At 43.9% G+C, this 17480-nt stretch overlaps 1 protein-coding gene across 1 annotated transcript; it reads right to left on the bottom strand.

Moving 5' to 3' along the window:
- Nucleotides 1-2872: 2872 nt before the first annotated feature.
- Nucleotides 2873-16868, bottom strand: LOC104954618 (kinesin-like protein KIF6). The gene is made up of 8 exons (XM_010781771.1): nt 16824-16868; nt 15429-15516; nt 15171-15306; nt 7099-7181; nt 5549-5632; nt 5378-5467; nt 3665-3780; nt 2873-3379 (listed from the first exon to the last, which is right to left on the bottom strand). Exons 2-8 carry the CDS (start codon nt 15509-15511, stop codon nt 3366-3368), a joined length of 606 nt encoding a protein of 201 aa, XP_010780073.1. The 5' UTR covers nt 15512-15516; nt 16824-16868; the 3' UTR covers nt 2873-3365.
- Nucleotides 16869-17480: the final 612 nt, after the last annotated feature.

Below are 17480 nucleotides of genomic sequence, written 5' to 3'. Positions count from 1 at the left end.
TAGCATCCTTCCCTAGGCCTTATCACACTAACATATACAATATAGTCCATAACATTGAACATGCGAGCAAGCACTAACAGCCAGACTCTGAATATCAAAACCTGGTTAGCAGTTGGTGCTACCACTATGCTTAATTGGTATTAGCATTGCAATTACAGTAAAACAAACAACCTATGGTGTCCTTTTAGACGCCTACTAATATACAAATATTCAAATCCATCATATTGAAAGAATAGGCCTTCACCAAAGCAACCCGGTATCACGGCAAGAAGTGAACAAGTGACGATTAACCATGCTGGGAGACGTGAAGATGTCACGATTTCGTCCCTTCAAACGTGACAGTTACACAGTATTGTTAACCCATGTTAACCAGTGGAGAAATACCCGGAAATGCCAAGCAAATGCTACCCCGACGGTCGGTTGTTATTGTCAATATTCATATAATAATGATTTATTTTTTAATAGTCACACTCGATTACTACGATTTTCTTGTTGCCCCAGCTGGTCAACACCTCTTTTAGCAGAAACAAAGGCTACTTTAATGTATTAAATCGATGTTAATCCATGCGTGTGGAATTAACGGACATGACGTTGTGCGATTGCGTTGCCAGGCAACAGCTTCGGTTCATGTTAGTTTACAAACTCTTCAACTACAACCATAGTTATATTTAAAAACATGTTAGAAGGCCTCACGAAATACTTTAATGTAAATTAAAATGTAAATGTGAAGGAATGTGTGTATAACAAAATACATCCGTCAAAAAACGAAACCGGAAACAGACGTAGGCAAGATCCTCAGCTCGATGATTGGATGGTTTATGCCATGTGAAATGTGAAATCTGAAAACATTTTTTTAAAATAAAATAATACTTTATTCTGAGTGTGCTTGCTTTTCTCTTTGAAAGTCATCACATAACGGCATTGTNAATCCCTGATGTACTGTACAGAGGACATCCTGGTCTTTCCAGTGATATGTTTTTGGATGAAAAGAAAGAGGAACTTCCCAGCATGCAATTTTAACCAATGACATATCACTGGAAAGACCAGGATGTCCTCTGTACAGTACATCAGGGATTGATAGAGTAGCTCAAAAGAGTCAAAGGAGATGCATGTTAACAAAATTACCACTACAGTGGACATTTTCAATGGGCTGGTTCCCAGGAGGATAAAGTCATTTAGATTAGTCATATTCTTGTGTTTTGGGTTACTGGCAATATTATACTCCATCAGAGAAAATACAATTTCACACATCATTGTGTTACAAAATCATAACAAAATGCATGTGGAATGCCAGCAAAAGACTTGTTCACAGGTCCTTCAAAAACAAAAGCATAAACTTGCCTTGCCTTGCCAATTTAACTTAGAATTACAGCAAAAAGGTAAATTAGGGTAACAAATATTTTAAAGGATTTCCTTTTTACGGCCCAAAATTGCTTCTAGTTCCAAGAGTACACTACATAAAAACTGCTTTAAAGTAATTAACTACTAATTGAATCACTATACAAAAAATAATGAAGCTGAATGCTAGTCAACTACTGCAATATGAAGTTAAACTTCACACACATGTTCAGTGCTCTCCTACTCTATCAATTTATTTGTATAGATTTACACTTCTGTGTTTATGGACTTTGTGTTTTTTGTGGTGTTATTAAAAATATCTTTTAACACAATCACGCCATGAAGAGAGTCACTGATGTGTCTGAGAGAATAACAGATATCATGACTTCACTGAAGAGGGCTCATTCTCCAAGGCAACTGGATGCAAATTGTGCAGCTGCTTGTCATCTGTCAAACAAATCAACGCAAAGCCATGCAAACTGCTTTTGTTCCAAGGTTCACAGATTGTCCGCTGGTGTGGTAAGTGTGTAGCAAGAGCTGCGGAAACAGAATGTGATTTAATATCGGGTGACATTTGACGGATAAAGTGAATTTCATGATATAACACATCTACTCTCACGAGGGAAGGAACTCATGTAGTGACCTGGCCGCATATACTGTACAGTATGAAGCTGTGTAATTTAACGCTTAACATCCTTGTAAAATATATAATTATTAATTGCCTATAGTTGATCTTATCTTAATGTAAAAACCCTTAAATGCTCATTCAGCTCAATACGTAATAATCATTACTCCATGCAAAGAAAAGTTTGTAACCCTATTTGAATTTCAAATAACGTATCTTAAGGAAGCACTGCACACGCTGCAGGCCCTCAGGGTGTTTCCCTGCCTTCTGCTCAGGGCACGCTGGGATATGCTCCACCTCCCTGTGTTCCTAAATAGCATTAATCACAGATACTGTGAGGCCTTATGACCCATTAGTAAAACCGCTACACGATGATTGGTTTTGTTAATATTATATCCTTATATTCTGAACAATACTTGAAAATAAAGGTTTGTATTTAAAAGGCAGAAAAAGATACTTGTGCAGTATGTGTTATTTGGAATACATTTCACTACTAATTGACATGGATCGTAGCCAATGACGCAACCAACAGGTTAGTTTTCCTTATACCCTTCATGGCTGAAGGTTATGACGAATAGCTTGAGGAAAGTCATTTACCTGGGATATTTTCTAGGTGTATTCCACAGAAAGCAGCACTTCTAAACCTGAAACTTGCCAGAGTAACTGTAAAAAGAAGAGCAACAAGAAAGAGATTTAGAATCAGTGATGATGGAAGAAAAATATGGCACAAGCTATTTCATAGATCAGGAAGCTCACGGAAATGTAAGTTGCCACAGAACACAGAACAGGCAGATCAGCTGTTATCAGGTTACCAAACAACTCCTCATTTACTGTATGTTTGTCAGTGCTTAGTACACATTGACTAGTAAGTGCTAAGTACAAATGTAATACGTGGGCAATACTGCATTTCATCATCAAATAGTTTATTCTGTATTTGATATTGTGTTCAATTTTCTTATACACAAAATGTACTATACATATATTACATATCTATTTACAACCTTTTACACAAAATAACATACATCTGAAAGGCATGTTAAACTTCCTGAGGCCATTTGATACATCATGATTCATTCTTCACGTACTGGAGCCACCTGGTTTCCTTCCTCTCATATCTTGAGACAACATTTGTTTAGATCAAATGTGCGGCGCAGGCTGTGATTTATACTGCTGCCCATTGTGCCGGACAAATACTCCAGGAGGCCAACCAGTGTGTGTCTGCATGTAAACATCAGACAGGATGTGTGGCTGGTGTTTGGCAGATCACAAATCCTGTATTTTCAGGATCTTCAATGTCCGTCCATCTTTAATCAATAATGTCCAATACTCGTTTAAATGCAGATGGAGGTTGAAGAAGCATTTAGATGACGGAACTTCAGGTGTTCATCAGAGCATCGTGGTATTATTGAGGTGGTCCTGAAATACAAACAACATCACCTGGCAGATCAGACATCCAATGAAAGGTAGTAAAGCATCACACCACCAGAGGACAGTGTGATGCTTTAAAAGGCTTTGCGGGAGTGTGAGTGTGTGTGAGTGTGTGTGTGTGTGTGTGTGTGTGTGTGTGTGTGTGTGTGTGTGTGTGTGTGTGTGTGTGTGTGTGTGTGTGTGTGTGTGTGTGTGTGTGTGTGTGTGTGTGTGTGTGTGTGTGTGTGTGAGTGTGAGTGTGAGTGTGAGTGTGAGTGTGAATGTGAGTGTTACCTGTCCTACTGAGGAGGTTTTGCCTTGCTCTGACAAATGCTAGGATGTCAGCATCAGCCTTTTGGTCTCCGGTCAGGGGAATGGAGGAGGATGAGAGTGTGGTGGTGGAAAGAGACCTGAAATGTACATGTGTGTAATGCAGCAAGACAATATCAGCATTTAGGACTATATTCTTGTAACAAATGCTCAATTTGTATATGTGTTTGGGAAGGGATAAGCCTAAAAGACAAACCATTTCTGAACACTCTACATTCATCCTGTTTTGTCACAGACCCATATTTCTCCCAGATTATGACTGATTATATCTTTCTTTCTTAAGGTTGGTTCTCTGTTTTTGTTCCAAAAGCTTTAAGGAAACATGCTTAACATTAACAGGTAACAGATCCTCATATCACGGGGCCTCTGACTAAAACAATAGTATGTCTGTACTTTAAGTGGTTTTTGGAAAGGCGAACAAAAGCATACATGTTATTCAATGACTGTTTTACTGTGGTTGTAAAACAGTCGTTCCAGCATTTGCTTGATTTGTTAATATAGTTTGTAGACATTACTTCACAGAGAAATAAAAAGGTTATGGGCACGTTCAGAAGTGGAGAGAAAACACTGCGCAGCTATAAAAGCTGCAGGTCCAGACTGTATGTATAGACTTAAGAGTTACTGCAAACATGTGTAGCTACTTTATTTATAGCATTTGTTATACACACACTTGAAAGAACTACACAAACACTGTTCACCTATTGATTCAATTATTTCTTCAGTCTGCCCTGTTTAAGAGGCCTTGACTTGTACAGAGTGTAGGGCTGTAATGAATGTCACATTTGAAGTCTCAGTTTTTCATATAAAGCACCAAATGTCTGTTTATCTCCTAAATAAAACGCCTTCAAAAGAATACCCTGAATTTGAGTGAAGTCCTTGTGTAAAAGCGTTTTTTTTATGAAGAAAAAGGAAAAGCTACGCAGCATTCAAATGTTGTCAAATGAAATAAAGAGGCTTCAAGCTATCCGTTACAGCCCGAATTAAGAGACCACCGTAAATTATATTTTTCCTGAAATGCAAAACGTATTCAGAGATTTTTGTGAATAATAAGCAGAACGACAGACATAGAGAGCTTCAACTTTGCTGAATGTAAGCACTAAAGAAAATCAAATCTATCCATTTCCCTCATGCCACACCAGCCTTCCACCTGCCTTCCCCAGAAGGTCATCAGCTGCTCACTGCCTTCTCTGGAGGAACTCTTCAGCCAACGTTGCCTCAAGAGAGCAGGCAAAAATAATTGCAGACTCTTCACACCCTGGACACTTCCTGTTTGCTCTTCTGCCCTCCGGTAGACGCTACAGGTCAATTCAATCAAGGACAAACCGACTGAAAAACTGTTTCTACCCCAGAGCCATACGAGAACTGAACACCATCAAACGTTACAACTTGCAACTGCACTACTTTTTAATAGTTTTATTAACTTATTAACTGATCAACATCAGAGATGCAAAATATCATCCCTGTGTTTTTTATATTGTAAACTGTATTTAAATGATGTGCGGGCATGTATGCATGTTGGTATGGATGTGTGAGCATATGTTTATGTGTGTATATGTTTATATACTGTAGATATATATTTATTCGTTTTATGTGGAAATGCACTGCAAGGATTGCTTTTTTAAAATTCATTGTACCTGGTGCGATGACAATAAAGGAATTCTATTCTATTCTATGTACCTCCAGTCAGATGAAGGAGTGAAGTCAGACACCGTCCTACCCAGGGTCTCATTATGCCCTTCTGCGACAGCCATCACAGGGATGTAGCTTCTGAAAAATAACAGGTGACACGGTTAAAGTTTGACATGCATCGTAGGAAAGAAATGTGAAATTAAATGACACTTTGCTGACCTGAGATCTTGAACAGAGGTGGAGCAGTGGACTGGGTGTGGTTCTGATGGAGAGTCTCTCACAGTGCTGCTCAGAACAGGTGCTCTGTGGGACAAGTCGGGAGAAATTCTGTGGCACCATTAGTCCACAGATTATCTCATAGCATTGGTCTATAGTACGGACTAGCAGTCATTCGATGCTGCCTGTATTCATCCTCTCTTTTTATCAGTATCATTGCATACATGTGCTTTTCTTCACCACAAGAGGGAGCCACTATACAATGTAGTTGCATAGTTTGCACTTTATTGACAACCTTTTTGAGGCATGTTACACGTCTTTTAATAAAAAATGGTATGGTTTGCAGTTTAACTCCTGTTTCAGTTTAAAAGCGTGATAGAATTATTTATTTATATAAAGATAAGTAAATCATTTTGACAAAAAATGTTTGGATGATTATGAATTAAATTAAAGAATGGATTATTTAAATGTAAGATGAACCCATTGATGATACAATTTAAGAAAATTGATAGATTGTTGTTATTATTTCAAATCATCGGAGTTGGATGAATCTGAATTTCCGAATGATGGGACAATGAGCTTTGTAGCTACAATGATGACAGTGTTTGCTAAAGGTCTCAAAGATTAAACCCCAAGAAAGGATACAAAAGAATCCTGCACGAACAATCCACATATTTAATACATTCATTTCTTGAGGAAATTAAATGACCTTACAGAGATTTCTAGGAAATACCAAAGAGTCGGTTGATAATGATAGGGCTGCAAAATATAACAAAAATGTATTGAAATCGAAATATCCAGAAGTGCAAGATCTAAATCTCAGTAAGCGCAATATTTGGTGAACGCCAAATGTGAGAAAAAATCTTGATAAAGTGTTATTGTGCTGGAAAGAAGTCACGGCCTAGGAAAGGTTTTCTACAGACTTATTAAAGAATCCTTGTTTGGTATAGATCCTTTTGAAAAGTCACACCATGATACTTTTTATATATTTTTTAATGCTGATGTAAATGATGTTTTAAAAAATGGAAACAATGTGCAATTGCAATTAGTATTTTTTTCCAAATGGTCTGGCTTCATGTCTGCTGTGTTATCCACTTCCTGTCCCCTCGCCTAAACCAAACGGAGTAGTAAACAGTCGGTGAGAAAGTTTCTGACAAAGGGAAATTTAGGACAACCAGTGTTGTAGCGAATTAAAGTGTGACCCCCTCCTAATATCCTCATCCTGGTTGATGGAGCAGAAAATCACAATGACATTACCTTTCAACATTTGTTTAACATTTGTTCCATGGAAACGAGCAGGAGCTGCAGGTTGTTGGCTATTAATCAAATGCTGTTCCAGCCCAGATGGTGAAAGGGTAAAAATAACATGAGTGAGTTAAGACGGAAATGACTCAGTGAGGGAAGATGTTTCCCTCTGAAGCTTGGCTGGTGTCTGCGTGTAACAAATGGGCTCGGTAGATGGTTTAAAATGAATGCTTAATGTCCTCATCACTGCTTGTAACACTTTTAAAATCTGGAAGAACAGACTAAACAGAATCATCTTAATATCTCACCGAAATCCTGGAGTGCTGGGTGAAGATGGCTGTGAGGTTCCCCTTGGCGACCTTGTGTGACTTCTGGCTGTGGCCTCAGGCTCCTAGGAACAACCATTGAGAACGTTTTTCTGGAACACTTCTCAGCAAACACCATTCCATACCGATGACAGTCCAACACAATGTGGCCATATGTTACTGACGGCGAGTGGGAACTGAAGACCTCGGGAGTTACAGTATGTTCTCTTCTTTAGCTCCATCATATCTCTTACTCAGAGTCTGATCAATTACATGTGTATCGCTTTCCAAAAAACAGAACAATAAATGGTTGAAAAAAGCTGCCAGATACAAGAGTACTGGCATGGAAAACAGCCGGCTTCCTGCTTGGAAGACTAAAAACTGCACATGTAAGGTCTGTCTGTCAGACTTCCTCTTCTTTCCAGTGATAAATTCCCAAACCTTGCTCAGATGTGAGTGAAACATTTCCTCCGTATTCATGGGACCAAAACGATAGTTACGTCTGTAACTACGGTTCTATGAGTCCCGGATGACCGCCAGAGGCACTGCTTTAGCACTGGATATGTCCATCGCGCGCATCCGCGAGTAGCAATAACAACAAATTCACCTGTGACCCACGTGACACCGGCTATGTCTGCCGGTGTCGTCAGAGGATCTGTTCCCAGAATCTTCTCGCGAGCACACAAGAATTCTGAGTGACAGGATACTCTGGTGGTCATCCGGGACTCATAGAACCGTAGTTACAGCCGTAACTATCGTTCCATTTCGTCCCTACTGACCGCCAGAGGCGGTGCTTTAGCACTGGATGACTTATACCAACCATGTCATGAAGAATCCAAGCCCTTGCTCACTACTGGAAGCAGATGAGCTCGGCAAAAGGACCGCGCCCAAAGGATGGGGAGTGGCGACATTAACCTGATAAAACCTGGAGAATATGCCAGAAGACGCCCACGACGCCGCGGCGCAGATGGTCTCCAGGGGCACCCCTCTCAGGGCAGCCTAAGATGTTGAGATGCTCCTTGCAGAGTGGCATCTCAGCCCTGATGGCAGGGGGCGGCCAATGGCCCCGTAGGCATGTGAGATAGTATCGACAACCCTGTGGGGCAGCCACTGGTTAGAGGGCACAACCTCCTTTACTGCCGCCTTGGCAAAAGTTGCTTCTACTGCCGTATACAGGCAGTAGCCTCGATATACGCCCTTTGTGCACCCACAAGGCACAGAAAAGACGTGCCATTCTCCTGAATGTCAAAGCATGCCAGCTGGGCAGGCTGATTGAAGCCGGAGCCCTCGGGGGTGATAGGGGGACGCTGCCGTAAAGCCCCTCTCATAAAGAGGGACACCAACCTGTGGCACCCCGCCGCCGTCGACCAGAACATGTCGGGCAGAAATAGCAGCCACATACATTCGGAGTGGAGTGAGCACGTCCACTATCTAGAAGGGACTGTTGTCTGGGCAACAGCGTACATGCTGTCCCAAGGAACACGCACATTATTGCCCCCCAGTTGGGGTAGAAAGTGCGTGAGTGCAAGTTGCACAGCCTGAAGCTCACATGACATGGCATGCACCCTCCTGGGCAGACCGCTGACCCTGAACGGTCCTGCCCTGCCGCACTGCACCCCACCCTGAGAGACATGCACCTATGGTGATGGTCTCCTGGCGGGATGGCGCCCATGGGCACGCCCATCAGGAGATAGGCCCTGCCACTCCAGCGTGACAGAGAGTTGAGGCAACACTGCGACACCCTGACTTTCCTGTGCCTGTGCCACTTGGCTTCCAAGTGAAGGCTGTTCAGCCACATCTGCATGGGGTGCAATGACAGCGGGCCTAAGGGCCCAGCGGCCGAGGCAGCCGTCAGTCTGCCCAAGCGCTGGAGGAACTGAATATAAGGCACCATCTTGCCCGGCCCACTTGGAAGTAGGCATCCCTCAAGTCCATGGTTGAGAACCACTCCACCTGTACATGTGCTGTGGTCAGCATATAGAATTGCAGCACCTTCAGGAATCTGTTGATTCCTCTGAGGTCCAAGATCAGGTGAACTACGCCGACTTTCTCGCTCACGAGAAAGTACGCCGAGTAGAACCCCCTGGGCTAAGCAGAGGGTCTACTGGCTTGATTGCGTCCTTGGACAGAAGGACGGACAACTCTTGGGCCAGAGCTAGGGCCTCTGCTGGATCGCTGACGACTGTCATTTTGGCCCAGCCGAAGGCTAGGGGCCGGAACTGCGGTTCGTACCCCTGGGTTAAGGTGAAACCCACCCAAGGGCCGGAAGTACAGACAGCCCAGTAACTGAGCCTGGTCTGCCAAGCTTGGGCAGCACGCTCCAGTGCCTCCAGGGCAGCTGACCCAAACAGCTCCCCTGGCTCGACTTGCACGCTACGGAGGACTCTCCTACATGTCCCCATTAGTAGTGACTGGGCCAGCCAAACCTGGCGACGAGTCTGTACCAGAGAGGGCATAACTCGTCCCAATTCCCTAGCCATTAGGGCAAAGGCCTGCAGGGTGGAGACAGCCAGCATTAGATGGGAGAGGGAGTTCCCGATACGACCCAATGCGTGCCGCTGCGTCGTAGGCCCTACAGAGCAGCCCGTCTGTGACCCTTCACCGGCCGAGGGCACCTGACCTCAGGCCTTAGAGCCTCGTCAGGAGCCAGAATCAGGGAGGTGATGGCAGGCTCAATGGGTGGCATGCCACCCAGCCCTACCCTCGCCGGACCCTGCATGGCAGCCAAGGCCCGGGTGTCAGAGCCAGCGTGGCAGAGGGCCCTGGTGTCCCTCCAGCATGTATGGAGCACCCTCAGGTACTCCTCTGAAGGAGGAATGGTGAGGGGGACAGGGGCAAGGCTACNGAATGGCAGCACCTTCAGGAATCTGTTGATTCCTCTGAGGTCCAAGATCAGGCGAAATCCGCCGACTTTCTTGCTCACGAGAAAGTACGCCGAGTAGAACCCCCTGTGCTAATCAGTGGGTCTACTGGCTCGAATGTGTCCTTGGACAGAAGGACGGACAACTCTTGGGCCAGAGCTAGGGCCTCTGCCGGATGGCTGACGACTGTCATTTCGGCCCAGCCGAAGGCTAGGGGCCGGAACTGCGGGCCAAGGCCCGGGCGTCAGAGCAAGCATGGCAGAGGGCCCTGGTGTCCCTCCAGTATGCATGGAGCTCCCTCAGGTACTCCTCTGAAGGAGGAACGGTGAGGGGGACAGGTCTACGCCTGAAGAAGGCGCTAGCCTGAGCCAAGTCGGCCTGCGGAACCGGAATCTGCAAGTGCGGGACCTCGTCCTCCATCTCTTCATTCAAGAGGTTAGCCAAAGCCGTTAGCGACAAGGCATCCTCATACAGAGGTGCGTCAACCGAAGGAGGGGCAGGCGGCACGCTAGCAGCCCCTATACCGGGCCCAGGCTAAAGGGCCAAGAGGAGCGACTTCATCATGCCCATATCGGCAGCTAGCTGATCCACTTTAGAGGACAGCCTGTTTCTAGTCCTCCTATTGGGTGGAGCACCCATAGCCATCGCTCCCTCAAGTCGCCGGCAACGGCCGAACTGATCATGAGGAGGATGTGACAAGGAGAGGTGTCTGTTAGCTGCTGCCAAACACCCACGTTACCGGCAGAGGGAGCGGGAGCGAGAGCACTGCCTTCACCTGGCTGGATTAAAAAACACAGCAGTTTAGCGTCTTCCAGGAGCGGGGGCGAGAACACTGCCTTCCCTGGTTGAGTTAGAGACGAATGCCAGATGCAGCGTAACCGGGAGCGGGTGCGGGAACACAGCCTTCGCCAGCTACCTGCTTATCGGAAAAACAAGGCAGTTCAGCATCTACCAGGAGCACGGGCGAGAACACTGCCTTCACTGGTTGAGTTAGAGACGAATGCTCCGTAACCGGGAGCAGGGTTTTACCATGAGATGGCGCTTTCTTCACAAAAACACATAAACAGATAACTGGGTAACCTTTGGTTACACATCAACTAGGGCCGGGACTCGATTAAAAAAATTAATCTAATTAATTAGAGGTTTTGTAATTAATTAATCGAAATTAATCGCATTTTTAATCACATATAAATATTTGACATGAGAATAGTGAGAAGATGTCAATAAAGTGTGCCGTCACACAGAGGTAATAATGAATTGCTTACCGAGGTCCAATGATCCCCAGTCAGGGCAACACATTCGGCTTTCTCCAATAAATTCTCTTTATCTTCCTTTTCATTGTCATAAAGCTGCTGGATTCTTTTTGTCACTGTCTTTCTGCATGGCAGCTCATATGTTGTGTCAGACGATGCAATCTGTAGTACCTTTTGCAGCCCCTTATCTTCTACCNGAAAGCTTCCGCCACGACCCTTGGGTTGAACACCCTTGGAGAGAGCGCGAGAGCACCAAAGGGAAGCACCGGAACTGATTTAGTGTCGCCCTGGAAAGGACAAACATCAAGAACTTCCGAGTGAGTGAGAGCCCAACTGGCAACGTGGAAGTTAGGCAGTCCCTCAAGTCCACGGTTGCGAACCACCCTGTGCGATGTTGCTGTGGTCAGCATGTGCGAATGGCCAGCACTTCAGGCAATCTCTGATTCCTCTGAGGGTCCAAGATCAGGACGAAATCCGCCCGACTGCTTGCCCACGAGCTTAGCAACCCCCCGCCTGAAGCAGAGGGGTCTTATGCAGGGGTATTCAACTAAAATTCAACGCAGTTCCAGTTAGAGAAATTTGTTCCCATGCAAAAAGTCCGGCAACATCAAAATGTCTAAGTTGCTTTATGAATTAGCTGTGATATGGTATTGAAGTAGCCTGCTAGCTTTTTAAAATCAACGTCTGCCATGTATCTCAATACACTGACTTGCCCAATTCAAATAAGGAGTTACAAGTTTCATAACAGAACAATATTAATTGGTCATTAAACATTAACTTACACAGATATACGAGTAAATACTGATGGATATGCTCTAATGCTTCCTCCTCGGGGCTGCATTAAAAATAAAATAGGAGAAAAATAACATAAAAGTAGCTTTGAAAATGTGTGCATGCTTAAAAGGCTGCTTAATTTTAGGGATTCATTTAAAATAAGGTGTAGCAGCCAGCTTTTTGGAGTTTTCCCTTTTTCTTTGTTAACCGTTTACATCATGACTTAACAGTTTCAGGACGATGTAGTAGAACAATATCAGGTCTTTACATCATCATAACCAATTGAACAGCTTTTTAAAGGTTTCTCTTTCTTTCCCTCTTACTGATATTAGCAGTCACCCTCACTCACTTTTTTTTACTTCAAGTGCGAGAATTGCAACTCAGAGCTTGCTCCTGCCAGGCAGTTTATGCCCTCAATATCTGGCTGCAAATGGGTGCTCAGGGCCATTCTCATTACACATGCAGACTCATTGGCTTAGCCCGGTTAGTCTGCCCCTGGAACGAACTTTAATTTTTAAATTTTGATCCTGCCCGGTTCGGACTGAATCATTATTGGGGCTCGGACACTGCTATTTTTTCCCGAACCTCAGCTTTCTGGACTGAGAGGGCAATGTTTTGGTCAAGGCACTTTGGTTTTGCTCTCAGTGGCGTTTTGGCACTTTTAATTAGCGCCACGTCTCCTGAACAAATGAGGACACACTGGTTCTGTGCTCCCAGTGTGCCAGGATGAACATGAATGAGCTCCGCTCCACTCAGCGGCTTAAAAGCTCTGTTTCTCACTGTCCACTTTCCTTCCGTCATGAAGAGCCGCCATGTGCTAATATTTGTCTCTCCCTGGGTCTGCCGCTAACACGCCTGCTTCACTCTCCTCTTCTCTCCCTGCTATCGCCTGAATAATTCTCTTCACTTACTTTCCTCTCCGGGCTTCTCTCTGGCCCCGGCATCCACTCTTCTTCATTGTTTTTTGGTTTCTCTGGGCTTGCTTATTCGCCTCACTCAGCTGTCTCTTCTTCTGCCTGTTTCTCTCCCTGTATCGGGCTCACTTCGGTCTCTATCGGGCCCCCCTGTCGGCAGCGGTTAAAATAGAATCGCCCCGTCAAATTAATTCCCTATTAATGTATTGGACTTATAGTCCGGCGGTCCGTATAGGTCGGACGTCTGGGTTCCCGCGATCCGCGACCGCGGTCAGGCCTGTTTGTTGCCGACCCCTGGCTAATGGCCCTCGATTGCGTAATTGGCCAAGAGGACGGACAACTCTTGGGCCAGAGCTAAGGCCTTCGCCGGATCGCTGACAACTGTCATTTTGACCCGGCCGAAGGCCAGGGGCCGGAACTGCAGTTCGTAGCTCTGGATTAAGGTGGAACCACCCAAGGGTCGGAAGTACATGCAGCCCAGTAACTGAACTGCTGCTGGGAAAAGCAGCCGACGACCGGCACACAACGCTGTCACAACGCCACAAGCAGAAAGTACAAAAGAGCACAATAAGAGCAACTTTATGGGAGAGGAAGTGGGAACACTGTCGTCACCAGAAAGTCTAAGCCAAACAAAAAACAAGACAGCAATCAGGACAACTTAGCTGGGAGAGGGTGCGGGGACACAGCCATCACCAACAAAGTTGACACAAACAAACCTGTCTGTCGAGGCTCTGCGCAGCCAGCCACAGCTCCTGGAAGACGAGTCAACAACCCGCGGCTCCGACTGGATCAGTCGCGAAGCTGCTCGCGGCCAGCTACATGCAGAGAAATCCCTCAGATCAAACGTTCAAACTGAACTGAAATTGATGGCTACAAGAATGTAGCCACGGTACTCTCGCGCAGCGAGAAGATGAAAGGAACAGATCCTCTGACGACAGCGGCATATGTAGCCGGTATCACGTGGGTCACAGGTGACTTTGTTGTTATTGGTACTCGAGCTGCGCATGCGCGCGATGGACATATCCAGTGCTAAAGCACCGCCTCTGGCGGTCAGTAGGGACGAAATAGAACCAACGTTTTAAAGACAGCAGCATCTGCTGGTTAGATGTTGCTGCTTTGTATCTTCTTCAGTGGTTTCCAAAATGTGCCATCCAGCCTTAAAGGCCACGCAAAGAGTGTGATTTTGGCCAATCTCAACTCATCTTTCCCTCCAAGCTTTTGCTAATGTTATGTTTACTAAACACAAGTTTTTTAAAAGGATAATTTGAATGTTTTAGAATGGGGTCGTATGAGGTACTTAGCCATACTTAAATTAGATGATTACTGGCAAGCCCCCAGAAACTAAGCAATGTGCTTCTGAGGACAGGGGTTTGCAGCAAAATGTATTTTAACCCCCTGAAAGAAAAGCCTCAATATGTTTGCTATATTTATAATACATTTTTTTCTTTCAACATTATCTTGCCTTGAGACTGCTAGGATGTCCTAGGATTAACTGAAGAAATTAAGTAAATGTTGCTTTCATCAAAGCACAGGACTCCATTAGGGCTAAATATATCATAACTTTTGTATATTCGGAAATATATCATAAACATTTTAAGTGGGGCCTTACTTTAAGGTGGCTAAAATACGTTTTTTGCTGAAATGCCAATCAATAGCACTACTTGCTTAGTTTAGTCTAAGTCAATTCACTACTGTCAGTTTCTCCAAAATGGGAGCGTTCCAACACTAAAACACTGAATATAAAGTACTTAATTCAACCCCACTTCAAAACATCCAAACCACCCTTTTAAGTAATTAGGAAAAAACAGAAAGTGATTATTATTGACTAAAGATAAACATTGACTCACTTCTTATCCCCCCTTGTGTTTTTGAGAACCCTCTTGACCATGTGGTCCTTGTTAAAGCTCTAACTTCTCAGAGTGTATTGATGCTGTTGCTGTTCTCCTGGCTCTTGCTTGGGCCACATGGAGTTCTGTAAAAATGAGCTTCCTCCTACGTATCTTCCCACCAGGGCCCATTCAGCATGATGCTGAACAGAGGCTGCGAGGGTCACACTGGTGCCATAAAAACCTCCGAAGTCAGAGACACTTGCATTTTCACTTACACAAACTAAGCTGTCCGTGGAGGCCAATATTCAGAAAACACACACAAACACACATAAATATACAGATTTCATGGTTTTAGAGACACTACCCTTGCCATGGTGTCATTCTAACAGGAGCTTTATGTGCTGTTGTCACATAGATAGGTAGAGATAAAGTGAGGTCCATCACCTGCACGCTGGAAGCCTCCCTGCTCCACCACTGATGGAAGTCTTTCTGGAGCTTGACCTTCGCCCTCTCCAACAGCAGCTGCAGGTGCTCAATCTCCGTCCTCAGAGCTTTGAGACGCCCGATGGCGCTCTTGTAACTGACAGGGGATATTAGCAGCAGCAAATTAATCTTTTGTCCATGTTGTAATAGCATCTGCTGTGACTAATGAATCTAAGCAGTGTGTTGGGAGAAATGAAAGTGAACTCTTAATACACTTACGCCTTCTTTTCTTGCTCTATGTGTTTGCACAGGTTTTCTTCCACGGGGTCGTACTCCTCCTCGACCTCTTGGTGATTCTGCATTACAGCTGGGGAAGGATTGGACAGGCACAAGACCGGGCAAATGTTTTAGAGATAAGACACTGCTAAACTACAACCTTGGAACTAACAATAACATAAAAATGCTACATTTATTGCAAAACCGTTTTAAGGCATCATAGAATGACATTGAGAGATGCGTCTCTTTTATGAGCTGCAATTTAGTGAGAAACATGACATGAGCTATGCTTTTCAATCATTCTCAATGTTTTCAAATTTTATGCAGCTCAATTTAACCCAAAATCCCTTTTCTGTAGTCGAAACTGGCTTCTTATACAATATTTTGGGGGATCTTAGAAATATATCAGTGATTTGCTGAGTAAATCGCCAATTTTTGTTCTAATCCAACTTGCATAACTACGGAAAAGGATTAGAAATTAGATTAAGACATAATTCTGATTCATCAAAAAAAAAGAAAGAACATTTGGTCATATCTCCAAAGACCTTTCACATGTGGCCCTAATCCTTTTTCCTACATAACTGATATTTTTTTAATTAACTCTTGATTTGATTTATATCTTACGTATCACCTGCAGTATTGCAAAGGACCCCTAGGGGTACTCCTACCCCCATTTCAGATACACGGCAGTAGATACAATCTCAAATAAAGTACAGTGAAAATGCTCAGAAGCTAGTAGATGCTAGTACATGAGACTGCATTTCCTTCAAAAATACAATGTTTTGGCCCTGAATAATTGAAGCAAGGCTGCTGTGAAGTATTCTTTGATGCGGGACTGAAAATAACAAGAAAAGCCTTTGGAGCCGTAACCGGAGGGAGATGTTTGTGTCCTTTACAACCAGAATTCCTCTTCAAAGCATGTATGCCACTGATCAAAACAGTCAGAGAAGAGTAAATGAAAAAGTCCTAGAGTTGTGACGCCCAGTCTTTGGTCGCTAAGATCTCAGTCAGCCAGGACTACTGCTAAAGCTTTGAAGTGGGCACCGCTGCATATCAAATAAAAGAGCCCACAATGTGTCACAATGTTACCGGCAGCATACTCTATAAAGAGCTCAATATCTAAATCATAATAAAAATAGTTCCCATTTGTGGCAGCTTTTTTCATTCTTTGAGTTTGGGCTTGAGGAGCAAAGTTAACCTGGATTCTCCGTTGTTGTAATTTCAAATGGCAACAGTGCAAAATGTGGAGATTTTCCATATGATGCATGTAATTGCTTCAAGTGCCCATGCAATGTTGAGCTGGTTGTGTGGGTAGATATGGTTTGATATTTCTCTGTTTTTCTATCGACACATGGTTACATTTTGCTGTGGGAATAACATTTGTCATTTTGATCTTACCATGAGCGGCCCTCTGTCTCCTCTGCACCTCTAACTGCTTTTTCAACTCATCTGAGAAAGAAAGAACAATACAAATGTAGCTTTTTAAAAAACATTTTTTCTCTAAATTGTATATCAAACAGACACAATACACCTTCTATTAGCCTAACATTTGTGAAACATTTAAAACAAAGTTGAGAAAAAAGTGTTGAGGGCCCCTTTAATGTAGGAGTTTTTCATCACAGGTGTGGATCTTAGTCCACGAGGGATGTTACAGTAAACAAATCCATTGTCTTTTAATTGTTGTTTCACGAACAACTTGTTTATTCTGTGGGTCCAATTAATACATCATTCTTGCATTGATGAATAACGACGATTCATTGAGTTGTTTGCAGAAGATTTTCCCAACTTAAAGGTCCCATGTCATGCTTTTCCGGTTATTCCCTGTCCCCTTGTGTTTTATGTAGCTTTTTATGCATGTAAACGGTCTGCAGAGTCACAAATCCTCAAAGTACGCCCTGTAGCGAGTGAAACTCTAACACAGAAAAGACCTGTCGCCTCGTTGGAGATTTCTCTTTTTCTTTTTTTTCACACACACACACACACACACACACACACACACACACACACACACACACACACACACACACACACACACACACACACACACACACGTAC

The sequence above is a fragment of the Notothenia coriiceps genome, unplaced genomic scaffold (assembly GCF_000735185.1).
Source record: "Notothenia coriiceps isolate Sejong01 unplaced genomic scaffold, NC01 NC01_scaffold00023584, whole genome shotgun sequence".
In the NCBI taxonomy this organism is placed as follows: domain Eukaryota; kingdom Metazoa; phylum Chordata; class Actinopteri; order Perciformes; family Nototheniidae; genus Notothenia; species Notothenia coriiceps.
Note: the sequence above shows the minus strand (reverse complement) of the source record. Positions and strands in the feature narration are given on the sequence as shown.

What these genes read in the sequence shown, in the direction of transcription:
- LOC104954618 (XM_010781771.1), bottom strand. Translation starts at nt 15,511, where the DNA reads ATGCAGAATCACCAAGAGGTCGAGGAGGAGTACGACCCCGTGGAAGAA. An exon ending in ATAGAGCAAGAAAAGAAGGC is followed by an intron (nt 15,307 to 15,428) that starts GTAAGTGTATTA and finishes ATCCCCTGTCAG; the next exon opens with TTACAAGAGCGCCATCGGGC. An exon ending in ACTCCTTCATCTGACTGGAG is followed by an intron (nt 3,781 to 5,377) that starts GTACATAGAATA and finishes TGTACATTTCAG; the next exon opens with GTCTCTTTCCACCACCACAC.